At 50.1% G+C, this 27,564-nt stretch overlaps 1 protein-coding gene across 1 annotated transcript; it reads left to right on the top strand.

The window, feature by feature from the left end:
- Positions 1-902: 902 nt before the first annotated feature.
- Positions 903-26,223, top strand: rnf111 (ring finger protein 111). The gene is given in 16 exon segments (XM_084682110.1): positions 903-1,342; positions 3,827-4,407; positions 4,409-4,803; positions 8,469-8,595; positions 15,548-15,705; positions 17,181-17,381; positions 17,560-17,897; positions 19,761-20,004; positions 20,789-21,146; positions 21,601-21,726; positions 21,873-21,990; positions 22,501-22,581; positions 22,736-22,831; positions 23,325-23,411; positions 23,895-23,998; positions 24,457-26,223. Coding segments are annotated over 15 exon segments (3,051 nt in total). The 5' UTR covers positions 903-1,342; positions 3,827-3,907; the 3' UTR covers positions 24,575-26,223.
- The last annotated feature ends 1,341 nt before the right edge of the window (positions 26,224-27,564 follow it).

Below are 27,564 nucleotides of genomic sequence, written 5' to 3'. Positions count from 1 at the left end.
TATTCTCACCTACGCTGATTATTAAGTTTATTGTTTGCACATCAAACAGTCATCCAATCAGGAAGGAGCAAACCCAAGTGTCCCAGTTCTTACAAAAATAGGTTTTAAACTAGAAGCTACTCAGAAACAAAGGTGGCAGGGTACAATACAGTAGCTTGGAAACAGAAATAATATATATATCTATAAAACCAAATCTGTGTTTGGTTTGTTTTTTTCAGATCTGTATGATACACATTATAGCCTACTTGGTTGAATTAATGAGGTTACTGTCAATACTCATTGGACTTCCTGCACGTCTAAGAATGCACGGTAGAGCATGATAGTACAGTAAGAACAGGCATATAGCAAATGATCCAAGAAATACAATAGGCTACCCAGTGGATAGGTTGCTATTTATTACGTAGGCCTACATGGATGTTATATCCGTTTGTGAAGCCTTAGAACACTGTGGGTCATTGTCACAGACATGTTTTAAACGCTAGTGGGCACCCGTAGCATACCATTTCACCTCCCATACACCAGCGACCATCTGAGGTTGATGTTGTTATGTCTGTTTCACAAAAACGAAAGCATTGTACAGTGTTTATTGTGAGTTACAATAATATCGACCAAGTCATAGTTGCGTTGCTGTACTCTTAGCATTTCGACGTTACGAAATGTACACAAGTGATGTCGTGAAGTGTCGTGAAATGTGTTTACATTCGTTTTGGTAACCAGGAAGTTACCCTATCGTCACATGTTAAACCTAAACTGTTGAGGGCGGAGCGCTATAATATGATCGAGCTGGAATTCTGTCTCCATCAAATAGTCAGCCGTTTGCCGGCGCACCGGCGGGTGCACTAATATTTTAAACCAATCTACTTTAGAATTGCCAGCGAGACGACCTGGGTAAACAACAGTAGCTAGTTAGATGCCTCAGAGAGGCAGGAATGGAAACTTCATCGAGGGCAGTGTTCGCAAGAAGTGGAAATGAGCTCTTATATCATGGTGTGAACCTAATGGATTACAGGGTGTGCTGTGTGCTGTGCTTCGAGTAATACGTCCCTGACCTGAAAAACAGGATAAATTATAATTGACGTCGGGTCTACAGATATCTAGGTGTATGACGTTGGTAGACAGTAGCTAGTTGCTAACACACTTAGCTGGCTAACACAGCTATGTATGTTACTGTGTAGTTGAGCCAGCCGCGGAGGGCCCTATTCGATTTTGTTTCTGTGTTGTCACAACCCCGGCGGCTGTCGTTCGTTCGCGATCCATAGTTGCCCCCCTTTTAATAAAACCAGGACTCATACGTTTAAGGGAACCGATGCAAAATCTGGAGCACAATTGTACAAAAACCCAGGTATGTTTTTTGAGTGTGTTAAAATCTAGTGTCTTTGTTGTTCCCTTTTCTCCCACCAACAAATAGGGCTAGCTAGCAATCTTACCAGTTTACCATAGCTAGCTCGTAGTTTTAGCCACGGTAGCATCTAGCTATGGCTTTCTAGTTACCCAGCCATTGTGTGATGTGTTTTCTAGCCAAGTTTACTCGTGAGGTTTGGAAATCTGGCCTGCTCATTGGTTTGGTGTCATACACTTTTTAGTATGACTGCAAACACTATGGCTGAGGCATGCAACTAACTGGCTAACTAACAATCTTTGGAACGTCAACACTCAGCGGCCTGCTGTGTCTAATTCTGAATCTGAACAGCTTTGCTAATGCTTGCAAGCTCGCTACACAACTCGGCCTACTAGCTAATGCTGCTGGTAGTACTAAGCTATATGTGAAGCCTTAATAACCTGCCATCTTGATGAGCAGATTCTACAACCCTGTCATAAATAACCGCAAATATATTGCCTGTCTGCTACGACATAATAACTCCTAAAACCTTCTCAAATTAATAGATTTGAAAGCCGATTTACACATTCATCTTTGAGCAAGAATTTAGTAAAGTCCCATAAGTAAATATGTTCTCTTGTTTGTTATGGAATCAAGTTTGCACTCTATGTGGGAATGTGAACCTCTGCAATATAGATGTTTTGATGTTGGCTGGCTATGTTTGTCTGACATAAACACCCCACTATTCTGTTGCTAATCCTGGCCACGCAACAACAGTTCATTCGATGATGGAGGTTAGGCACATTCAGAAACACCTGTACATAAAGTAGGATATTCCCATGTCCGGTTCTTAAGATCTGGAAACGGTTATGCTGAAACAGTGGCCTGACTGTATTGTGGAATTAGAAATGGTGTTGTGCAGCTCCCCATCCACATCTTCTTCCCTTCAGAAATCTGTATCCACCTTGGTGCTTGTGGGGATGGCCCCAGGGCCTGCCCCCTGAGGCCACTGTGTTCATGTGTTTCTTCAAGCTGCTCGCTCTGTGGCACAGAGGCTAATCAGTTGTTCGCAGGTAGTCTCAGTGGAGCATGGGTGGGGGCAACGCTTCTGTAGCAGCAGCTCCACATCGTCCTCACCTGCAAAAAGAAAATCCTAGCGCTGTCCCTTTAAGTGCCCACCTGCAGCACCCAGTTCCTCTTTCTGCTCATTTGATAGAAAAACAGACATAACAGGTGGGCTATGTTTTCAATTGGCTCAGATATTTGTTTGTAGTCTCGTTTTACGGTGAACACTAAGGATATCCCAAAGAAGTTGACTTCCCTGGACTTTTGATTTCAATCAGCCTAAGAACCATTGTATAGAAAAAGAAACGTGTTAGTCCAGATTCCAGTGCAGCTAGCTACACAAGTCAACCTGTGCATAGTTTGCTGAAAGGTTGATGTGGTTGGTAGTGTGAGCAGGGTGTGAGAGCTTTGCTTCCCACTGTCTCTTCTGAGCTTTATTTGTAGACCCACTCAGGGTTCAATTGCCTCGTGAACACCTTTGTCAACATTGTGTTGAAAATGTGTAGAAACGTTTTTGGCTTTTCTTCATCTCGGTCCTTTGGTGACTCGAGTATAGGCAAACTCCACATGGGAGCAGCTGTGTGCGCGCATGTAATTCCACTCCACCACACCAAGAAGTAGGCTAATGAACGGAGCCAATGTGCCTTTTTAAACAGATGGCTGCTTTCATAATTCAAAGGAATGGATTTGAGGTAAATGCACTGGAGCACGAGATAGTCTGCTCTGTCCTTTCCTTGAATAGAAGTTTTTGAAAGAGAAGGGATTGTGTGATTTTAAATCATTTTAGAAGAGGCAGACAGGTGGCAAATTATGTGAAAAGGTAGATTCTGGACTGTGGCCTTTGATTGGGCCTTCCTTATGTCCGCTCATTTTGGGGGTTAATTTACAGTCACACCTTCAATGAAATAAGCTCAGGGTTGCTTTGCTTTTGGTGGAGCTTGCATCAGTTTCACCAGGAGACTCTGGCTTTCTAGTCTGCCAAGTCGTTCAGTTTTTTCTTCTGTAATGGACAGTGTTGTATTATGTGAGCAGTGTTTTGTTTCCCCCTTTTCCGTGGTGCCAGGAATGGCTGTTCGTTTATTTTCCTGTGTTCATTACAGCAGAAGCTACTAAACTAAGGCCCGGATTATCATCCAGTCTGACTCATGCGCTGCCAGGAAAGGACAGTCCAATAAAACAAGTGCTGAACAACAGACTCAACCCAAGGCCCCTATTTCGTGGCTTTCACAAATACACAAAGCTGGACCCTTTTAGCTAGCATGTGCATGAAGACACTCCTCATGACATGACCACAACATGAATGTTATAATGACCAGTTTAGACCTATCCCAGGGCTGACGAATGATCCCTTTATCGCTTTTGAAACAGAGTGATTACCCTCGTGGACCGAGTCCCCCTGAAGACTAATGCCTCTCCCCCTATCTCGCCCTCCCCTACTCTCAGTCGTAGGCTGCCGTGCTGCAGATGGATCCCTGAGAGCCGGTGTGGGCGTTCTCGGCGTTGCGCCTGTGTTGACCTGCCGCGATGAAGAGCGAGGTGCCGTCTGAGGCCCCAGGCAGACAGGAGAACCTGAAGGGGCCACTGGCCGACCCGGAGCCCATGGAGGCTGCCAAGAGCTTCCCTGCCAACATGGAGGTGATCGGCAAGGCAGGCAGCGAGTTTGCACCACTGTGCGCCGAGACCCGACACCGGCCTTTGAGAGAGGCCGGGGCTCGCAGAGACTCCGACAGGGGCCTCCCCGGCCGCAAGAAGCGCAAGAGCCAACAGGCGGGGCCCTCGGACTGCGCCCTGAAAGAGGGCCGCATGGGCGACGACTCCCTGGCCCCCCAGCACCACAGGACAGAGCTGCTGGAGGGCCACAGCGAAGGCGAGCGCAACCCGGAGTCCTCCTTCAGCGACTGCGCCTCCTCGCCCTCCTCCAGCCTCCGGTTCGGGGACTCAGACACCCTGAGCTCGGAGGAGGAGGGTGTGGCAGGAGCGGCGGGCGGCGGGCAGCCGACCGCCCCGCAGCGCAAGGCTCCCTCCCCCGACGGGGGGGGCGGCGGGGGTCGGGCTGCGGCCCGTTCTGGGCCGGACTCGGGGGAGCCGCTCTCACAGGTGGGCAGCGTCGGAGGCGGAGCCGGTGCTGCTGAAGCGCCCGTGTCTGAGCGGGCGCCGCCCGCTGCACAGGAAGCGCTTCGTCAAGGCCGGCCCGGGCGGAGCACCGCGCACCCAGAAGCAGAAGGAGCGGCTGCTGCTCCAGCGGAAGAAGCGCGAGGTGATCGCCCGCCAGAAGTACGCGCTGCTCCACAGCACCAGCAGCTCCAGCGAGGAGCTGAGCAGTGCCTCGTCCTCGCCCTCCTCCACCGAGGCCGAGGATGAGCTGTACGTGGACGTGAGCAGCACCAGCAGCCAGCCCAACAGCGCCGCCGTGGCCGCAGGTACGCACTTCCCCCCTTTACCTTCCCTCCCGAGATTTGTTAAGAGTCGCTGTTTTTTGGCTCTTTGTTTTCTGTTTGGATTGCGGGGGGGGGGGGGGGGGGGGGGGTTTATTGAGTGACTGATTTGAGAGCCTGAGAAGGACATTTCTCCCTGTAGGTGACCTGAGTATTCAGGTCAGGCTTCTTAGCCAGCCACGAAGTCTCCATTAACCGTGTTGGTTTATCACCTCCACGTGTCCCAGGTGGACTCGAGTCTGTCTGAATCCAACCGTCAGCCCTCAGGTCAACACAAGCGGCGTCCGTCGTCCTTCCACAACAGTCCCCACTCACTGTTTGCAACTTAGAACCGGGTCGAAAAAACGTCCCTTTTCACTGTGTCGACGAGACCGACTGGACACTACCTAACCTGACGTAGCAGTACATAGATGACCATCGTTCTATCAAGTCTCCAGGATGTGGAGATGCCATATATTTGTCTCCCTGGAGGCTTTCAGCTCAGTGCTGCTCTGCAGGTGCCAGGATGGAGCCAGCAAAAAAAGGCCAGCATTTTCCATTCTGTTGACATAGCTCTTGTGGAATACACACAGGCTAAGCACAACGCTTTGCGGGAATATGCTCCTCCCTTCGTGCACACACACACATGCTCACGCACACACAATGCTCACAGACACACACACACACAACTCTGCAGCCCCCACCCTCTCTACAGTCTACATCGGAGAGGCTGCTGACTTGGACTGTGCTGAGCCTGAATCCATGGCCAAGCCTGTTAGAATTTTTATAAGCGTACATAGGCTGAAAATGCCTGAAACAAAGAGAGCTCTGTTCAAGAGACATTTCCCTCCTTTCGTATTCATACGCCTCTTTATAAACATCTGAGGGTGGCTTTCCAGCGTTTACCGTCACCATGTGCATGCTTTGATGGGATTCTAACGTATATGGGCTTTTGCTTTGAGATGTACACACGAGGGCTGCTCACCAGCTTGAAAAGCGCCATGGCAACATGCTCGCACTTACATACACAGTTTCATTCTGTTTACCGCGTGTGTGCGCACAAAGCGCCGTTTGAATTTTTCTGTTACATCCCACATAATGTTCCCCGCGTCTCAATTATTCCTGTGAAACAATGTCTTGATGTAACCAAGGTTACTGCCTGCGCTCTATCACCTCTATAGCTCCCCTCAAAGCACCTGTAGAAAAAAAAACAAAAAAAACAAAAACAAGGTTTGACAGGCGCGGTCGGAATGAAGTGTCCATCTACCATAGAATGCGAGGCTGTAGCCTTCAACATCCCCCTCCGTCAGGCCGCTCTGTAGCTGTCAGTCAGCAGCGGGGCCTCCCTCAGAACCCAACCCGAGCCGGTCGGGGCTCCTGTGGTGCCCAGCTACCCCCCTCGCTTGTCGTCCTCCCCCACAGCCCGGCAACGCGGCACACCTGAGCAACAACGCAGCACCTGAAGACCCCTCGCCGTGTCCCAAGCCTCGCTTCTGGCCCACTGACAAGAGGATGTCTTGTTTGATGGGGGGGGTAGAGGAAAGAGTCTATATTCGTTAGATGTCTGCCACAGCCACCCTCCTTCCTGGGCCTTGGTTTCATGTCTTCCTGTAGCAGAAGCGGTGTTTCCCCACTGACTCTAGGGCCCTGGAGAAGGTCAGTCGGAGAGGCTGTGTGCTGTGCGTTTGCCATGGGAAGTAGGTGGGTGGAGAGTTGTGCTCTAAGCTCCACTGCTGCCTGCATGGAAACAGGGGCTCTCTGAGGGAAAACCGTGCCTTTGTTTACAACAGAGGAGAGGTGGGACACAGCCGGCAGAGCCAACACTCTCATTGGCCAGAGGAGAAGCGTGAATGTGATGGACACAGAAAACACCCAATCGTAGAGCTTAGAAAGGGTCATGGAGTCCATGGAATAGTAAGTGACATGCAGCTGGCCGATGTGTCGGGGACACATCGTCCTTTCTGGATTCATCCATCATGATATAAGGATATGTACACTGCGGCAACATGCTAACATCCTAACGCCAACAAGTTGTAGTGTTGGTGTAAGGTTCACAGTAGTTGAAGTGAGAGCTGTTATCAATCTGTAATGCAGTTCAGTGCTATCTCACAGTGACCTTGCCTTTTCAAACTGTAGGGTGGAGAAAACCATGCTCGGATCCAAGTCGTCTTTACCCTCAGCAATACAAGAGGGCACCAAACCCAACACGACCGCTCACCGTCATACGTACCCAGGGCACATCTTTGGGCATCCCATCCGTGGAAAATCTGTTTGTGTGTCAACAGCCAGGGAGGGAGGGAGAGCTGGAGGTAGCTAGGCTAGGTGAGGGTGCTAAGCAGCAGGGGCCCAGTAGACCACGAGAATAGAAACCAGCCTGGGGACTTCCACTGCTGACGGCACAAACAACACAGGGCCTCATGCCACAGGAGGCTAACCACACTCGCGTGCGTCTTGTTTATTGCGTGATCGATGATCCTACCCAGTACTCAGTGGCCAAGAGGTGAATTTTTTCTAAGAATATAATCCCCTCCCCCACATCCCAACCTTATGGTAAGAAACACATCAGACTGACTGAAGGTGTTTGGACTATGGGAGTCATTTGGAGACCTCGCTGTTCTGTGTGGCGTGAGAGAGCGCCCGTCTTGGTTGCAGCGTTGTGAAACGTTCAGCTTATTGAACACACCCCCAGGCCTCTTCCTGATCGAGAGGCTAGGCAGGGCTGCAACCAGAGCAGGGGGCGACGGCCACTCCCAACCACCAATCAGAGCAGATCCACAGATTGCGCTGTGAAAAAAAAAAAAAAGAGAGAAAAAGCTAACAGTTGAAAGCGGCATTGGCTGACCTACATTCCAGCTGGTGTCCAATACACAGACTACGATTCTGTGCAGTGACACTAGAAAGGCCTGATTTAAACTCTCCTTGCTGGGTGTCAGCTAGGTAAGATATATATGAACACAGTCAAATTCCAAGGAGAGATCTGGGAATCCGAATGAGAAGGGAAAGCAGGTGAATTCGAGGAGAACTCTGTCTCTCTCGAAGCCCGCATGCGCATGTTTGTTGCACATGCTTTCCCCCAGGTGCTAACAGGACCTCAGAGGATGGAGCTGGAGGTGGTTTGCGGTGGTGAGACGAGCACACACAAACTGTTGACTGTGTACATCCCTGGTATAAGTGACAAAGCTGCTTTCAATGCAACTATAGCCTATTTCTGTAGCGAGGCACCTGGCTCATTATTCTGTTTGCTAACTCATTCTATAGTTTCAGAGCTGGCCCACTACGCACCCGAGCTTGTTTGTTTTTTCCGTTTTTTTATCAACTTGTGTATTATTGTGCGTGTGATGTATGAAAGTTATCATTAGTCAGTTATATGTAGGTTGTGATTTGAGTAAAAATGGAAGAAAATCAATATATTTGAGGAAAAGGACAATTCTCTGCTCATTGTAATTTCTCTTATTTTTTTATCCACCTAGCTAATGGTTAGAATAGGTTTGGGGAAACGGCTTGCTTGTGCTTGAATACCCTGATGGGAGCCCATGGACAAGTCCTCCATCTGTTCTAAAGTTACCATCTTTACATCAGAAAACTGTGGCGATCTTATTTCATTATCATTCCTTCCTAGTCCAGTCCAGTAATCGGTACAATGTGTGTGTGTGTGTGTGTGTGTGTGTCAGGTGCTCTGGACGAAGATGTCGTGGTGATCGAGGCGACCCCCGCTCCCCCTGTTCCTGCCAGCGAAGAAATCAATGTGACCTCCACTGACAGCGAGGTGGAGATCGTCACCGTTGGAGACAGCTTCAGGTGAGCCCTGCACGCCAGGTCCTCCTCATTCTGTACTGGGGCTCAGAACCGAGGAAACATGTTATTGTGGGTGTAGAGAATAACGAGCTCAACCCTCCTCCCACCGCTGAGCAGGCTGAAAAGTGCGTTCGACAACGCCGGCCATACTTTGTACTCAATGGTTGTGCGGGTCTAATCGTCGTAAACACGACGTCGCTTCTTTTAGGGAGAATGTGTTTTGGCTTTGCGTCAAGTGTCATAATGTTTACGGGGAGCACTGCATTAGGCTGTTGTTACCGGGCCCTGTCAGAAGCGCAATGTAGAGGGGTCTGTTTGCACACCCCTATGGAGAGGCGTCTGGCGTCTGCGACAGAGGCGAAATAGCACATCTGGGAATCGGCGTGAAGCTGGCAAACCGCAGCGTTTTCCCCTGGTCGTTTCCCAACAGCTCCAGCTGTTGCGTATCGCGTTCTTGTTCAAGGGCACGCCTCCAACCAGGAACGCTGTGAGTCCCGCCGCTATGTCTCCCGAACTGAGGCTCCTCGACCCCTCCCGGAGTCTCTCCTGACCTCCAGGTCGCTGGTTCTCCCCCCGTCAGCCGGCCAGAGCTCCAGTTCAAGGACCCAGTCCCTGATCAAGAGCAGGGTGTCCTTCAGATCCTGCAGGATTTGCTCCCCTCATGGCAACTCTAATGAATCCATATTAAAACACGAAAGTCACGGAGGCTGTAAAGATGCCACTCTTCTTGACCACGTCAGAGGTCTCTAGTCCCCGTCTTGTTCCTGCTTGCCGGCTCAGGCCCTGCTTCTGGAGACGGACGACACACCCTGCATCTGAAGGAAGTTGTGTTCTGTGCTGTTGGAACTGACGCCAAACACGGGTCCTTACCACTCCTCCAGCACCAGGCAGGGAGTTGGGTCACCAACAGCTGTTTGCCATGAGTCTGGTGGTTCCCATACCCTCCGCATCCTCTCGCTGCGTCTCGTTGTTATCGAGGATCCTCGGGGCACGGCGCTCACTGTCATTTCCACCAGCCCGATTCCATTATCCCGCTCTCTGCCGCTGCCAGAAATAGCAAGGCTGGCGAATTTCCCTCCTGCGAGTACAGTCACTTTGTCAATCGGGACGGGTCGCTCGTCTTCCCTTTGTGACGGGATCTGTCTCTGGCGTGACAGACATCTGAAGTCAACCTAGAAATGGTCCCTTACTCCATCAGGAGGTCTGCCGGTGTTGAGGAGGGGGTGGAGGGCGGGGGGGGGGGGCAGTGGTTAGGGAGGAGGAGGAAGAGCAGGCTGGTTAGGGAGGGGCAGGTTGTGGTCTCATCTCAGGTGAGCTACACAGTTCATGGACAACTGGTCTGGAGCTCATAGCTTCCAGTCGGATGTTTTGGTCGATTATCCAAGGATAATTCTTCTTGCTAAGCCACACCATAGCAGTCACATGCCACTACATGGACGCGGAGTTGAGCTCGGCAACACCATTATGTTTTCTTGAAGAGAATCAGGCCAGTCTGGCCTTACCCCGGCCCGTCATTGCACAAAAACAGCCGTCTCGCACACAGTAGCCAGTGTGAACAGGCACGCTGGTGCCTGGGGCTAAAGAATGTTCTGGAAGCATTCTCAGTCTTGGGCTTGATAAGTCATGTGGCATGGCTCCCTATTCTCTTCAGAATGAGAGCTCTCCCCCCCCCCCCCGGGAAGATACTGGGTTGGAGCGTCCATGATGCTCCTATACATCACTTCATGGTCTTGACCCAGGTGCTTTGGTTTGTCGGTGGCGTCACGGCAAAAAGCGGACAGAGTATTTGGGCATGTGGAGCATTGCAGTGTCTAAGGCCGCTGTGGCTCTTCCCAGAATGGGGCCCTCTGTTTTAAACCTCAGGTCAGATGTTGGTTCTCGCCCGCTCCCTCCCTCCCACTCCAGCCACCTCTCTCCACACCTCGGTCTCCAGCTCCTGCTCTCAGGCACGGTCTACTGATGTAACTCATGCCAAGGCCCTCTCCCCCTCTCTGCAACTGTGTTGTATGTTCTGTGTTGTATGTTCTGTGTTGTATGTTCTGTGTTGTATGTTCTGTGTTGTATGTTCTGTGTTGTATGTTCTGTGCTGTATGTTCTGTGCTGTATGTTCTGTGCTGTATGTTCTGTGTTGTATGTTCTGTGTTGTATGTTCTGTGTTGTATGTTCTGTGCTGTATGTTCTGTGCTGTATGTTCTGTGTTGTATGTTCTGTGTTGTATGTTTTGTGTTGTATGTTCTGTGCTGTATGTTCTGTGCTGTATGTTCTGTGTTGTATGTTCTGTGTTGTATGTTCTGCAGTGTTTCCCACACATAGACTCATTTGTGGCGGTGCGCCACAGAATCAACACCGGCCGCCACATTTTGCGTTTAGGAAATAAATGTTTTTGACGCTATTTAGGTTCAAACACGCAGCGTATTCGTTCAGCTGCATTTCCTTTCCCTGCACTCCCTCCGTCTCTCTGTCACTTAAACGTCTTTCTCACATACGCACAGTCACAACGTCAGAACACTTTAGCAACGATGCATACATACGCTGTCCTAGTAAGACCGACAGCTATATCAGCGAGCCTTCAGCGTTAATGCCGTAGCTAAAGGTCTAGGAAAGTTGACGCTACTTTTCGCTAGGTACCTACGAACATGTCTTAATCATAGGTTCCCCTTTGTTCTTTTGGTGAGAAAAAGGAGCTACCTACTTACCCGGCGTCATGGAGCCGACCAGTTAAATAGTTATTTAGCACTAACATTGCTACCTGTAAATGCCGAAATTATTTGTTTGTTGTTGATTTTGTGAAGGTGTGAATCATTTTGGATTAATATTTAATATAATAAAGTTATATTAAATATCACCCCCCCCCACATGAAACACCCCCCCCCCCCGCCCCCAGCCACAAATAGATCTCTAATCTGTGGGAAACACTGTTCTGTCTTGGATGTTCTGTGCTGTATGTTCTGTGTTGTATGTTATTTTCTGTATGTTCTTTGCTGTATGTTCTGTGTTGTATGTTATTTTCTGTATGTTCTTTGCTGTATGTTCTGTGTTGTATGTTCTGTGTTGTATGTTATTTTCTGTATGTTCTTTGCTGTATGTTCTGTGTTGTATGTTCTGTGTTGTATGTTCTGTGTTGTATGCTCTCTGCTGTGTGTTTTGTGCTGTATGTTCTGTGCTGTATGTTTTGTGCTGTATGTTTTGTGCTGTATGTTCTGTGCTGTATGTTCTGTGCTGTATGTTCTGTGCTGTATGTTCTGTGCTGTATGTTCTGTGCTGTATGTTCTGTGCTGTATGTTCTGTGCTGTATGTTCTGTGCTGTATGTTCTGTGCTGTATGTTCTGTGCTGTATGTTCTGTGCTGTATGTTCTGTGCTGTATGTTCTGTGCTGTATGTTCTGTGCCGTATGTTCTGTGCTGTATGTTCTGTGCTGTATGTTTTGTGCTGTAGGCTAGGCTCTGTGCTTTCGAGTGGAATTCAGGGGGTGGAGGAAAAGCTGGATTCTTGTCTGCTGGGGGAGGGAGGGAGGGTTAATGGCAGATCTTAGAAAATGGATGACCTGTGTCCAGGATCGGGTGGCAGGGCTCTTTCTTTGCCTCTCTCATTCCCTGTAGTAGAATGTGTGTATACGAGCGTGTGTGCTTGTGGTAGCCATGTCTCCGTTCTGTGTGTGTGTGAGAGAGTGTGTGAGACTGACTCCATGTGAGGGGGAGCGTGAAAGGCAAAGGATCGATTAGACTGTTGGTTGCTAGTGTTGGGTAAGTGAGAGCTCCAGAACGATGCAGCAGCAGGTGAGAGGGAGTGGGGGGGAGGGAGAGAGAGTGGGGAGGGAGGGAGGGAGGGAGAGAGGGAGAGTGGGGAGGGAGGAAGGGAGGGAGAGAGGGAGCAGGGTTCTCCAGGGTACAGGGTGTCCAGCTCTTCAGACCCAGAATGGAGCTCGGAACTGAGGGAGATGTCAGACACGCCTGAATGCTATTAGCCGAGGCAAAGAAACCATAACAAGAGATGATACACTCAATCGTTGAGTTTGTTTAGACAGCCAAAGAAGAACAATAGCCAGCCATTTCCTGCACTGTCTTTGTGATGGACTCAGATGTTTGGCTAGACGTGTAAAGTCGAGTAACAGATTATTGCTTAAGCAACAAAATGAAATACTCAATCAGTGCTCTCTCATGGAGCACAAATGTATTGTTTTTCAACGCGCACCCCAAACCATCCGACAGTGACCAATCCAGGACAGGGCTGGGTTTGAACCTGTGTATGGAGGGTATGACACTTGACTTTGCACAGGGGCTTGCTGATCTGCAGTTTCCCCCCGAGGACAGAGGAAAGCCTGCCCAGTACGCAGAGGGCCAGGGGATCGCCAGCGAAAGACGGATCTCCAAAAGAAATAGGAAGACTCTGAAGAACTAAATATTTATAGTGCGATACAGATGGGTTTACGTACGCAATTTCTTTCTCTCGTTCTTCGGATAAGTCATCCGAACAAGCTGTTGTTTTGGAGACGAACAGGATTTGTTCATGGTGCCTGTTTAGCCCAGTGGAACCGTCTGGGGTATGGTTTTGTGTGTGCGCTCTCCATCCGTGTTGTGTATGCATACTTTATGTTGCCCGTGGCTGAGCCCTTTGCTAGCATGAAAGCTCAGAGAACCCCAGGACAGTGGAACGGTCTTCCTCACACTGTGTAGGAATCCCCCATCCCTCTCTATCTCTGGGGCTCAGCAGTGGCAGATGCTTCATATTGTTTATGGTCTCCATGCAGTGAATTCCCTCTATTGTGCAGCCCAGCCCCCCCACTGTCACCAGCTCCCCCCCCCCACCTCCCCCACTCCCAGCCTTTTGTACACCGTCCTCAGCTTCAGCTCCACACAATTCCCCCCGCAGTCCCCCCTCTGCTGTGCCGAGCCCCCCCCCCCCCCGGCCCCCCTGTTCCCCTCAGTGTTCATGTTTACGGTGTACAGTTTTCCCTGTTGCCTCTCCCCCCTCGGAGGGCACAATGGTAAACAGGTATTTACAAAATAATCCCCGGTCTACTTGTGGGTAATTAGGAGCCCCTCCCTGGAGGTGCCGGCCCTCCCTGGGCCCCACGCTGGGCTGAGGTGGGAGGGAGGACTAGCAACACAGACCCCCCCCGAACCCCCCCGCCCCCGCGCCTGTCTACAGTCACCACCCTGACGGCGCGCGCGCGTGTTGTCCGCGAACCGTTAAGCCCCGCGGAACATTCCGTTTGAAGCGCGGGCTGTTTCTTCTTTTTGTCCATTTTCCTCTTTTTTCGTTTTTTTTCGTTTTTTTTTTTTTTTTTGGGTGCCGTTGGCAGCTCGGGGAGCTGCATTGATAGCCGTTCGTCCTTCCGTTCCTTTCACGTCGTCGCGCGGCTTGTCCGTGTGACAGGAAGTTGAATGGCCCTCAGTGTGAGCTAATAGGAATCCCCCCTCCCCCCCCATAAACACAACCCTCAGCAACAGCAGTAGTGAGAATGGCGTTTCCTGTTCTCAATACTAGGTTGCCCAGAGAAGCTGACACACCAGACTGGATATGCCCAGTCCCCCAAGGAACCCAAGACAGGCCTTCATGGTTAGCTTGTAGCATTTTTGTCATTTGGAATAATGGTTTATTGTTTATTACAGTCACATGTTGCTATATATATATATATGCACACAAAAAACGTGCACGCCCACCACACACACACACACGCCCACCACACACACACACACACACACACTCTCTCTCTCTGTGGATTCGTAGCAGCCAGCCACACAGGTCTGTGGTGCTTCTCTTAGGAGTTTTAATGGTTGCAAGGTTTCAGTAGGGGGTTAGGGGATCCCACTCTCCCTCTGCTCCTGCCCCCGGCCCTGTTCCCCCTCCCTCTCCGGAGACATACGGCTCGTCCTCAGACGCTGCTCTCCATGGCATCCTGCTTTATGGCACACACACACAGTCACACACACACAAACATCCCTCGGGCTCGGCCTGCTTTACGGCACTGTGACGGGAAAAACGATTCCCCCGACCTCTCACAACCCAAGAGAGAGAGAGAGAGAGAGAGAGAGGAGGGGGGAAGGGAGAGTGTTAAGGAGGGGGAGCTAGCGGGAAACTGAAAGGCAGAAAAGGAACTGAGGGAGTGAAAGGGGAGGTTGGGCACAGAGCTCAGTATATTGCGCGATGAGACCTTCTTTTGGGGGGGGGGGGGGGGCTTGTTGTGAGGCATGCCTCGAAAATACAGATGTTCAGATATATTCCAGCTCGATCGTCAGGCCTTTCATTTCATGCTCGATAGAGAATGGAGTTGGGTTCACGTTGCTGGTGAAGACTGATGGTGTGTCTTTGTGGAAGAGAGGCCCTCCCAAGCTCTCGCTCGCCGTTCCGATACCGTTCCGGTATTTCAGCGACGTGGTCATTCCATTTCAACTCTGCCGAGGAAGGCATATTATACGATGGTCTTTTATGTCTGAATTTTGCATGTGTGCAACTGTCTTGTCTGTTTGAATTAGCTGCAGGCCCAGCTCTCATGTCAGCTGGCTCTTATTTCCATTCCAGCCGAGGCTGACTCGTGCTCTACAGAAAGAGCTGTGTGGACCAATCCCCTTCCCCCACAGCACCCTGGCTCTGTCTCCCATTTACCCAGCACTACATGACATATCGCCCTCTGCGAACGCGAAGAGTGAAACTGTGTTCGGAACGGGCACAAGAGCGGGAAAGGAAGAACGGCGGGCCCGCTCCAAATAGCCCCCCGACGCCGTTCCCTTCGGACGCGAGGGCCCGTACGAAACCTTGCCTGCTCGGAGAGGGCTTCGCCGAGTCCATCCGAAGGGTTCAAGCCTCGTAAACTTGGCAGTGTCACATTGGTGCGTGCCAAGCAGATGAGGAAGTGGGGGCCGATGTGTGGCTTGGCTGACCATGTCTGTTCTCTCTCTCTCTCTCTCTCTCTCTCTCTGTGTGTGTGTGTGTGTGTGTGTGTGTGCGTGCGCAGGCCTCGCTCGGTGGGGGGTCATGGCAGGATGCACTGGGGCCCCAGCTGCTCCCAGAGCCGGGGCCAGGAGCCACGCGGACGCCACCGCCTCTCCACCGTCATCCAGCCGCTGCGGCAGAGCGCCGGGGACGTGGTGGACCTCACCGTGGACGAGGACGGTGAGCGGGGGGACGCCCACGGGAGGACACGACACACACACGCACACACACAGAGCATGAACAGCTCAGGATACGACGCCACTATGACCGACGTCCGACGCCACAACACACACGCACGCCGTGAAGGCTTCACGATACGCCACACAAGAACACCTTTTTCGATGACACCCGGTGTGACGCGGAGATTAACGACGCACCAACAAAGACTCACCAGAACGCAGGGAGATTACATCCAAGGACACACACGGCGTCTCCCTCCAGCGCTGAGATGAATCACATAGCGGCCGTAGTGGCCGGCGAGAGGGCTGTACCCGGCTCTGTAGCACACTTCCAGCTCTCCTCTCAGCGAGGACCCTCCTTTTAGACGGCAAGAGAGTGGAGCTGGTGATTTATACGGCCCGAATCAATTACATTCAGGAAGAGCCTTTTGTCACATAGATGCCTCACACGATAGCCGGGCCGCCGTAGTGCAAACGAATGGGGGCCAAACTGGCTTTGTATGCAAATGAGCCGAGCGAGAGCTCTGTTAGATGGGGCCAGTGCAGCGCTGCGCAGGGGGGTGGGAACGACTTGTCACACCAAATACAAATGGTTACACGCCGGTGATTAACAGGATAAACTCCACCACCATATCTCAGTAGATGTGCGCGTGTTGGTAACTCGAATACGAATTGTACCGTCATCACAATGAAGTCGAGATATGTTCTCTGTGGGGACTATGGAGAATAACGATCCTCCATATCTTTTCATCGGTGAGTTATTAATAGCTAGTAGTCTCTGGGAGTCTATTTTGTGTCTGAGGGTGACTTGTAGAGAACGGCACAGCCCCAGTGCGTGCAACTCGTGGTGTGTCCTGGTTGCTTTTGCTGATCTCGTCGGTCACCACGGCGGAACCCAAGCACGTTCTGCCCCGTCACGAGCCCCTGGACGCACGGCTTAGGAACGAGCAAAGCTCGCTTCTCACAGCAAACTTGGCAATAGGGGAGGTCGGATTCGATGCCCACACCCTACTTCCCAGTCGGTTGGCGTCAAAGCCAAGTCCCGCGTTACCTGTTGACTATAGCTGACAAAACGTACGCATCAATGCCATGTTTAGTGGCCCTTTTAAACCTGGCACCATTATGCCGCATCAACGCTTCCATGGGATATAAAAGTCCAATTTGGTGCGTTCTCTTTACTATCGCAAGCCCATGACAGATAACAGAATAGCAGAGCAGGGTAAGATATGGAGGCATTTGCATTTCTTTGGAGGAAGAGGGGGAGGAGAAATGAATTAGTGAGTATGAGAAGCAGATGGAGCACACACTGGCATGCTAATGAGGTCTCCTCTGTTTCCCCGCTGCCAAGCCACTGCAGCCTGTCTCCAAGCTCTCCCTCACACACACACACACACACGCACACACCCTCACCCTGTTGTATCGCCTCTTACTTTCTTTCCCTGTGTGTCTTTCTTCCTTTCGTTCGGCCTTTCTCAGATCTCTCCGTTGTGCCAACCACCTCTGACAGCGTCCACCCTCAGACTGTCAGTTCTTCCTCCTCATCCTCCCATCATGCCTCTACCTCAGAGCCCCATGAGGCCCCTGGCCCCTCCTCCAGCTGCCCTGGCCCCGCCCCGGACAGCACCCTGGCTCCTTGCTCCACTGGCTCCACAGGCGCCGCGGGCACCACCACTGAGGGTAATTCCTTGACGACCTTGCTGGTTTGGGTATATTTGGGTATATGAGACGGGACTTCTTCTCTCAGTAGCCGTAGTCTTCCACAGGAAAACCTCGTGACTTGTCGCGGGCAGTTCACATGACGTCCAGAGTCACGAATCGGTTCTGTTTTCTTGGGGGGTGTGTCGCGGTTTTTCAGACGAGAGCAGACGCAGCTTGGCGGGCGACGGCGGCGGCACGGCCATGCCCAGGCTGCCCTCCTGCTGCCCGCAGCACTCTCCCTGCGGCGGGCCCTCGCAGGGCCACGTCAGCCTGGGCCACCCCCACCCCAGCTGCCTGCAGGCCTCCTCCCAGCCGCCGGGCTCCCAGCACGGCCACGCCCACCACTTCCACCACCACCACCACCACCCCGCCCCGCCTCCGCCCGGCCTGCCCTTCCCCGAGCCCAGCTGCCCCCTGGAGAGACCCACCGCCATGCCCGCACCCTGCGGGGGCGTCAGCAGCAGCAGCGGCAACGGAAACCCGTACCATGACCAGGTATCTGCTCCCCTGTCCTGTGACCGTGGGACTGTTGGGTTGGGTTTCGGGGGTTTTGGAAGCGTGAAGCGATCCGCAGATTGGGAAGAGACTCGAAAGCCCGTCGACATGGCTGACGAGCACGCGATACAGCGTCGGTAACAAAGTCTCTCTGAGGCGTGAAGTTCAGAGGACAGCATTGATCGTAGAAGGGGAAAACCAAAGATAACAAACAGCAACCAGGCGTTCGTTATTCAGTCAGGCGGGTTTCAACAATTTAGTTCCTGACTCTCAGCAGAACACCATATAGGTTTTAGTAGGAACACGTATAAATGATTAATAGGACAAAAATCATTAACAGACAATAAGGCAATTGCTGATCTACTGACTGTGATTAACATAAGCACATGCCTTATGACTAATTGTTACCATGAGTTAAAACTCAGGTAGATGCGAGTGGGTTCCTCAGAGAGACGTGTGGAGCAGAAGCCACCCGGTCGTGAATTTTATGACTGACTGGATGTGCCCGTTTGAACGTTCCAAACACAACAGACAGGTGGTGTAAGCATTGCTGTGACGTGTGGATGTTCTGCTATTATCTGCCACTTCCTGTTTTGGTCTCCTTGATGTCGAACGCGTACGTGCGAGCGGACATTTCATTTGTGGTGACGCTTTCAGATGCACTGTTTTCATATGAGCTGTGTGCAGTGCTGGATTTTTGGGGGGGGTGAGAAATGGGTTTTGTAGTAACTTCTCTGAGCAATAGCCCCTCTTTTGTATTGGCTGAAGGTAAATTAGCAAGACCTTAGATGCCTGGACAGGCGTGAAGTGTTAACGACGCACATCATGTTCTGTGGCAGATGGTGTAAGGTCGAGACCATATGTAGTAGTTACCACCACCACCACCAAGGGTAGTCGCATTCAACTGTGTCTTTGGGAGAAGTCTTTGTGTTGCCAAACAAAGCAGGCAAGCAACAGCAGCCCAACGCACTGGGCTGCGTTCAAGGTGAACAGGAGGAATCCAGTTGGGGGAGCTGACGCATCCAGGCACTCTACTTGTGAACAGTGTTGCAGTGCTGAAAAAGCCTTCCCTGCTGGTAGCCTGCTCTCAAGCCCAAATCTAGTCCTGAATTATTCACCTTCCGCTAATAGTTGGAAGCTGTTGAATACTTGTTAAAGCGTAATGAGCGTGGAGGTAACAACATGGACTGTATCTGCAGGTCAGGTGAGGGGGGCTTCCCCCCCACCCCCCCTCACCTTACGACACCCGACTCTTGACTATTCATGGCGGTGGGGGGGGGTTAGTATTCTAAAACTGGGCCGTCGGGTTCCTACCGTGAACAGGAAGTGGTTTATGTGTTGCATGTGCCAGCGTGGCCGGCCCCACCCTTTGAAGGTGCACGCTAACTATCCTCAGCGGTGACTCTTGAGAAAAGCAGATACTCCGAAGAAGGTGAACACATCATGTTTTATGCATCAACGTGTTGGGGGAAAAAAAAAGACTTTTTGCAGCTGCTCCTTTGGTTTTGAACCGACCCGAGCCTCCCTCGCCAGATGTTATATCAAAGCCTGGCTAACTGCAGGCTAGCGACCGAAAGCACAGTGTTGTTACTGTACTGTGTTTTGCGTGTTCAAAATCCAGTCACCATAGAGACCAGTCAGACAAGGGCCCATTGAGAAGATGGAGGTCTGTTTTGATGACTGCCTTTCCCCCTCCCTACAGACTTATCTGTCCAGTTCCATGTTGGACGTAATGTCCCCGTATGTACCTGCAGCAGGTATCGCTCACAGGCATGCCCGCGCCATGAACGACGCCGACGCGGAGGTAGCGGTAGATCCAGTGAGGTGGATCCTGTAACTGTGGTGTGTCTCCTCTCCCTATAGCAGACCCTGCCCGTGGACCTGAGCAGCAGCGGCGTGCGGGCTGGCGGCGGCGGCGGCTTCCACGGCACCTCGGCCTTCGACCCCTGCTGCCCAGGCTCCACCTCCCGCCCCACGGCCTACATCTCCCAGGCTGCACCGGGGCCCAGCCAGCCCAGTGTCGTGGAGTCGTTCAGCTCTGCCATGGTGGCCCAGCCGCACCCCCAGCCCCAGCTGTCCTCCTGCAGGCACTTCATGCACCCCACCTGTAAGTGAAACGTCTCCCCCCTCCCCCGAACACACAGAATACAGATGGTGTCACATGTTTTTCCTCTTTTCCTTTCCCCGTTATGCGATTGGATGTGCATTTGAAGTCGAAAGTGCTTTAGTGTGGCTCGCATAATGCTTCTGCACACGAGCTTTCGCGTGGCTGCACCTGCCTGCATGCCGCCGGTGCATGGCAAATGATGCAGACAACGGCACTCTTGAAACCCTGTGCTAATAGTAATTAAGAGAAACACCTGACGTTTAATGTGCTAAGTGCCGCGGTACTGCTCCAAACAGTTAATTGCCGAGTCTCCTCAGAATAGCTGGGTGTGGGGCTGGAGGGGAGGGGGTGTGGAGCTCCCTGGTGGGGCCTGTGTTTAGAAGGGTAATTGGCGCTTGTCGCAGGCACCTGCCTCCGCTCTCGCACGTCAGTCAGCCAGCCAGGCAGCCAGCCATGCGCCATCCCTGCCCCTCCCTCCCTCCCCACCGCTGCAGAGACTGGGGCTCAGGTAGGAAGGCTTCACAGTAAGGAGCTGGCTGCAGGCCGGACGTTGGGCCGGCTGGCAAGTGGGCGGTGGGGGAGAAGATGCCGTTCGTAGCGAGAAGAAGCCCCAGGTATGGAGGTTTGTCAGCGCCATCTGCTGTGTTTTCACGGATATCTCCTCGTGCACGGTGCTGGTCTTTCTGGATCAGTGGAGGGCGGGAGCCTGAACGGAGGCACCAGGATGGTTTTTGCTAACAACGTCGTCCTCTCTCTCTCTCTCTCTCTCTCTCTTCTCCTCCAGACGCTCCGCTGGCGCGCTCGCTGCACCACCAGCCGTCCTCCTCCTGCCCTCACGCCCATGGCAACCCCCCGCCCCCGCCCCAGCCCCCTCTGCAGGGAGACTACGTCCTGCCGCACGTGCACCCCTTCCACACGCCCTCCCACCCTCCGGGGCACGCCGTGCCCCCGGCCCCTCCTCCGCCCCTGCCTGCCCACCACCTCTCAGGCCCCACTGCCCCCTTGCCCCAGCACCTGCAGGCTGAGCACCAGGCCCTGTCGCACCACATCCCAGCCCTGGGGCCCTCCGTTCAGAGGCTGCACCAGCACGAGATGCTGCAGAGGATGGAGGTCCAGAGGCGCAGGATGATGCAGCATCCCACGTGAGTTCCTCTCCATGTTGCGTCTCGATTGCGTGGCTGCGACGTGACAATGTTTGGATATTGGAAACATGACCCCCCTCAAAGTGCAAACTACAGCACAAAGTACTGTACACGAAATGGAAGACACGGGATGCCAATGTTATTCTATATGTAATTTGTTTCCTTGCTAGCTTCAACACAGTTCGCTAACACGGAAGCTAGCCTGGCAGGTAGCTGGACTGTCTGCTAATCCACTGTATCTACCGTTAATCAGCCGCACCACTGACAAACACGCTACTATTGTCTCTGAAATAAAGAGTGCCCTTCAAAATGTGTTCAATATTCAACAAAGTCACGTGTCCACTTCCATGCACAATCAAGGCCTGCACAAGAAAGCTATGGTAAAGGCGATGGTTTAAATGAAAGGCAAATACTAATATGATGATTTTTCACCCCCCCCTGCTTCGTCTTCCAGACGGGCTCACGAGCGCCCCCCTCCACACCCTCACAGAATGCACCCCAACTACGGCCACGGGCACCACATCCACGTGCCTCAGACCATGTCGTCCCACCCCCGGCAGCCCGAGCAGAGGACCGCATGGTCAGTATGGGCCGACCCAGCAGAGACCCCACCTGGCCTTCTCTCCAGTCTGGCTTCAGGAACCGGAGACGCTGGTCCAATGTGTTCCACTGTGTCACGTCCATGATCTGGCACTGACTGGCTGGCATGTTGTCGTTCCTCCGCAGGGAGCTGGGGATCGAGGCTGGGGTGACGGTGGCCCCCTACCCTTCAGGACACCTGCACCCCCACCTGCCTCACTACCACCCTCCCCCGAGACTGCACCACTTCCCCATCCCCTTCATGGTGAGCCGGGGAACGTCGCCCTCGTCCGCGACCCTCCGAGCACACGTGCATACGTGGAAATGAGATGGGAATGCCTTTTCTGCAATGTGTGGCGTCGATTAATGATGGGAGGCCTCTATTTAGAACATCTGTTATTTCAGAGATGGTTTGGTGGGCCTCATGAATCATGTATCAGCAATTAATGGTGGGCCCATCAGGCGTTTCAAGTGCATATTTGACCAAGTCAGACGCCTGGAGTCAATGGAGACCCATATGGATGAGAAGTTTTAAGTTGACTGCATGCATGTACACCGACAATTTTGTACACTGACAGTTTTGTCGTAAAAAAAATGACGTTTAACTTTTTATTTGACCAGAATCCACCGTATGCAAAGTCGACCAAATCAGTCAGCTTTGCGTACTGTGGATTCTGAAAGAAAGAAAAAAAAACGTACAAACGTAGTATAGTCTGTCATTTTCACCACCAGTATACATACATTGTCCATTAACCCGATGTGATCTCTCTCCCAGCACACCGGCATGTCTGAAGTGACCTACCCACACATTCGGTACATCTCATCTAGAATGACTGGATTTGGACGAACTTACGAGGTACTTTTTACATGTCATCATCATCAGGGAGTTTACATCATCGTGGTGCCCCTCAGATCTTTGTCGTGTGGAGCTTGTAGGTAGATCTGTGTTGAGGTGTGGGTGGAGCTCAGTGTCTCATGTCTGGGTCGCTGTCCTTCCCTGTGGCCGTCAGGATCTGCTGCATCTGGAGGAGAGGTTGGGGACTGTGAACAGGGGGGCCTCTCAGGGAACCATAGAGAGATGCACTTACCCCCACAAGTACAAGAAGGTGAGAGGACTCGTGGAACTGTGTGTGTGCGTGTCTCCGTGTGTGCGCGTGTCTCCGTGTGTGTGCGTGTCTCCCTGTGAGTGCGTGTCTCCGTGTGTGCGCGTGTCTCCGTGTGTGCGCGTGTCTCCGTGTGTGCGCGTGTCTCCCTGTGAGTGCGCGTCTACGTGTGTGTGCGTGTCTCTGTGTGTGTGCGCGTCTCCGTGTGTGTGCGTGTCTCTGTGTGTGTGAGCGCGCGCTGGTTTGAACGTGCCTACGTGTGCTGTTATACATGAACGTGTGCATTTCATGCCGTCTGCTGAGATATGTGTTTGAATGTGTGCATTCGATTGGACTCTGGGACAGAGTGCACATGGGTCCTTTGTGCTGCAGTTAATTCATTGTCGTATTCACCCCAAAATGCAGCCTTTCGATGACATTGTAGGGAGAGAATCCATCGACGTAGTATTCCTAATGTATTTAAATGAGCAATCTAACACCCTGCCGCCCAATACAGAAGGTGTTGGAGAGAGACATTGACGAACAGTTAACCCCTGAAGCATGGGCATCTATTGGGAAAAATATGCACGCAACCTCAGACTCGGTGAGAAAAAAATTGAACAAATCAATTTGGAAAACATGTCTCTGCTCACATATTCAGTAGCTCTCGTATTAGTGCTGGAACCAGGGGATTTGGCACCAGGGGAGTATCGGTTTGATATTTGTTAAGTTTGCTAATGAGTACTTTTGACCTCACGGTTGACTTGCTAGTACAAAATGACCGTCCTCTCTGTCCTTATAGGAATGATCCCTTTTTGTTAATGTTATTAATCCTTGTTGTGTAAATCCTTAGTCTGCAACCAGCCGTAGTGCATATTATGGGTCCTTGTAGTGTAGGCATGGCATGGCATAGTTACACTGTGTGAACTAAATCTAGTTGGAGCCTGAGGAATGAACTCCCGAAGTGTCTTCTACTTTCCCTCCCCATACCCTATATGCATAACGTGCGTGTATGTGTCCTGGAGAAACCTGTTTGATAGTGGATCTGAAATGGTGAAATGGTGTTTTCCACTGTTTTCATCGACAGAGAAAGCTGCACGGTAAGCAAGATGAAGATGAGGGGGCGGATGAAGACACAGAGGAGAAATGCACCATCTGTCTGTCAATACTGGAGGAAGGGGAGGATGTCAGGTAAACGTGTGTGTGTGTGTGTGTGTGTGTGTGGGGGGGGGGGGGGGGGGGTGGTGTATATGTTTGGCGCACAGTTGTTAAAGCTTGTTTTCATATGCTGTCGATGTCATAGTAGTTTTTGCCACATTTTTGGTTAATACACTAGAGATTTCCCCAACACCCATCAGTATAGTCATGAGCAGAGAAGCCCGTTCCCCCTTGTGCCCCAGAATGAGAGGCCTCAGTGGATGTGTCTGCAGCTCAACACAGGTGCCCATGCAAATGGGCTTGACGCCGTTTCGAGCCACCGTGATCAAAATGGGGATTTTAGGTTTATCTGCCCCCTGTTGGTGGAACATATCTATTACAGGAGATGTTTTTTTTGTTCTTTTCTTCACAGGGATTCTTCTCAATTGCATTTGATATTGGAATAATCGTGATCTCCTTATCTATTTCTTCTCACTCTCTCAATGTCACAGACGCCTACCTTGTATGCACCTCTTCCACCAGCTCTGTGTGGACCAATGGCTCCTCACCAATAAGAAGTGCCCCATCTGCAGGGTGGACATCGAGGCCCAGTTGTCTGCTGAGAGTTGATGCTGTTTTCCCACCATTTTGTTGGAGTTTTCTTTTATTTGTCGTTTCTTGTTTTCAGTTCTCTTCAGTACTGCAGTCAACCAAAGATGGCATGAATTACCTGTGCATCCAATATGCGGAAAAAAAACGTCTGACAAAAAAAGCATTGAGCCTATAGTGCCAGCTATCACAGTACAATACTGCTATAATTGACATCTCCATTAAGGATTTAAAGATTTATTGTATTTATAAAGCTTTTATGTAGCTTTTGATTGTTTCGTTAAGTGTCATTTGTTTTTTTGATTATTTTGATGTTTTTTTTTTTTTTTTTTGCATGGTTCCTCACAATGCATTTCTTTGCACATATATTGTGGTCTTCTCATGGGCCTAACAACTTGCAGGTGAGGATAGCTGCTCTAGTAAAGAAGCATTTCTATATACTTAATGCCTTGCTTTACTGGAATAGAATGTCAACCTCCGTTTGAAAACATTGCAGAATTCATCTTACCAATCATTGTATTGATTAGTTCATGTTTAGACAACGTGGTTTACTAGTGAAATACATTTTTAAGTAAATCAAGACATTCCTTAATTAGGGAAATATCGTTTTTACAGATCAGCTGCTGTATTAGTGTTCACCCAGTATTTTTAGCGGGAATAAACTCTGATGTTCACCTCACTGCCCAGAAGATGCACATGCTTGTCTGCCATCACACCTTCCCCCGCACCTTGATTTGACTCAACACCATTTACATGTCATCTAACGTACTTTAGAGAAAAAGAAAATGAATGTCACATCTCTGTCTCGCTCTCTTGACTGTTCTTTTTCAATTGAATGATTGTTGCGGACTGCCGAGGATCCAGTCTCTGTGTTGTGTTTGGACTTCCCCCTCAGACGGGCCCAAGATGGCCGACTGGGTTCTTCAAGGGGATCTCAGGCCCCATAGATGCAACCAGTTTCACATGAGCCTGAAACCTGGAAAGAACATTTGTTTGAAAGCTGAGGATATTGGTTTATACTGGCTTTTCATTGTCTTGGCTTTTCATTTATGCCTGCTTGGTGATTCAGATGGAAGTAGCTTGGTTCAGAATATTAAGGATACGGGGTTATTCTTTACAACCCTCAAACAACATTTTACCTTCTCTATCCCTCACCATATTCTTCTGTAGCTGGCTATCTTTTTGCTCTCCTGGAAAAGACACTAATATTATTCTGAGACAACTTGCAAATACTTGCACATGAGAGAACAGGACAGTGTGCAGTGAAAATGATAGAGTATACTAAGGCAGTGCATTTCCACTCTGATTTCTGACATTGTTTTCAAAAGACAATGGAATTATTTTGGCCCTCTGTATTTTCATCAGCTACATGGACAGGACAGCAGTGAAGTGGGATGAAAGACAAGGGCAGCAGGAGGAAGGTGTTTAGTCTTTGCTGAGGAGAAACTGTTGTGATTGGTAAGCTGTGCGTGTTACCACTACACCATGCTTCCACAAGAATTTCTGTCCATTGAGGGGAATTTAAACTGTAATCATTTTGAATGGAGTGTTGAATGCAGTACTTATGGCAGGTATCCATGCATTCATAGACTTAATGGCACCAGGATGATATTCCATGGGATTTATATTAGTTTTAAAATAATGATATTAATAAAGTTAGATAACTCTTGGCTGTGTCTTCTTTTTGTCTCTAAAATGTTTCATTCACATTCACCTTTATATTGAAAACAATTAAGTTTCATGTGGCGAGTTATGGTTTTTGACTTGAAATGCTCAAACCATGTGTTTTGAGATGAACGATGCAGTTAACCAACATAGCTACAATTTTATAACAGGTTCAATAGTTGTAGTACTGAGTAGAGCTATAGTTGTCAGTTGAGTTTCCTGGCTTTTCACAAACCACATTTCACAACATAAAATGTCTTGATACTGTGTAATATATTTTTGCTTTAAATTTCAATGGTGTTTTCACTTTGGCCTTTATAATATGCAAAAAAGTATTGGTTAGAATCAGGACACTGCTACAGTATGGAATGTCGTTTGATTCAAACCGTTGTAGAGGTTACTTCCTGCACATCTTGCACACTAACACGGTGCTCAATAGGTCTCAAACTATTTAAGACTCGGTCATCGATGTCCATGTTCTGTAGAGCACATATCTGCCCAAGTATCTCTACAAAATCTTCAGTGTGTGCCAAAATGATGTCCCTTGACAAGTCATGCTGATCAATTACAACAGCTATAGGCCAGCATGCAATCTCTGACACCACTAATACCAACATCTGCACCAGGGGTGAATCTAGGTTCCCACTTTGGGGGGGGCTAAGCCCCTAGATAAAACCTATTATTTTTCCTGTGACCCAGCAAAACGAGGGGGGTCTGGGCCATGTTCCCCCAGAAGAATTAAAAAATATATTATTTTAAATAGTGTCCTTGAGTGGGTTTTAGGAAGAGAAAATTGAACTAATTTAGATTTTCTTTTTTTCAAAAAAAAAAAAAAAGGGGGGGGGGGGGGTTAATAGGGCTGAATACGTCCATGATCTGCACTTAAGCTTGTTTTTCTCCAAGTACCCCACAAGGTCTGCCTATGACATCGTGCAGTTGCTTTGGTCTGAGGATAATCAGGCCCCTCTCATTTGCATGTATGGTTGGAAATATATACAGCACAGAAATAAATGTGGCATTAGGAAATAAAAGTCCCATGAAATAAATAAATATATTTTAAAAAACGTCATTTTGAAATAAATACATGTTTATTTTTTTTAGGTTAATGGATTCAGCTTTATATTTATATGATGCAATATTTATATATTTATTGCCATCTTTTTTCCTGGGTTTATTTCATAGCCATATGTATTTAGCTATTTTTTAATTTACTTAATTTGGAATCAAACGGCGTTGCATACTACTTGCTATCGTTAGGAACATAGACATATGTCTATGGTTAGGAGGATCTAAATTGGTACATCCGTCCCCATTGCAAAATTCACCCTTGACCTATTTGCAACCAA

Source organism: Hypomesus nipponensis, chromosome 19, assembly GCF_054491055.1.
Source record: "Hypomesus nipponensis isolate SF chromosome 19, ASM5449105v1, whole genome shotgun sequence".
Taxonomy (NCBI): domain Eukaryota; kingdom Metazoa; phylum Chordata; class Actinopteri; order Osmeriformes; family Osmeridae; genus Hypomesus; species Hypomesus nipponensis.
This window is presented reverse-complemented; position numbering and strand designations above follow the sequence as displayed.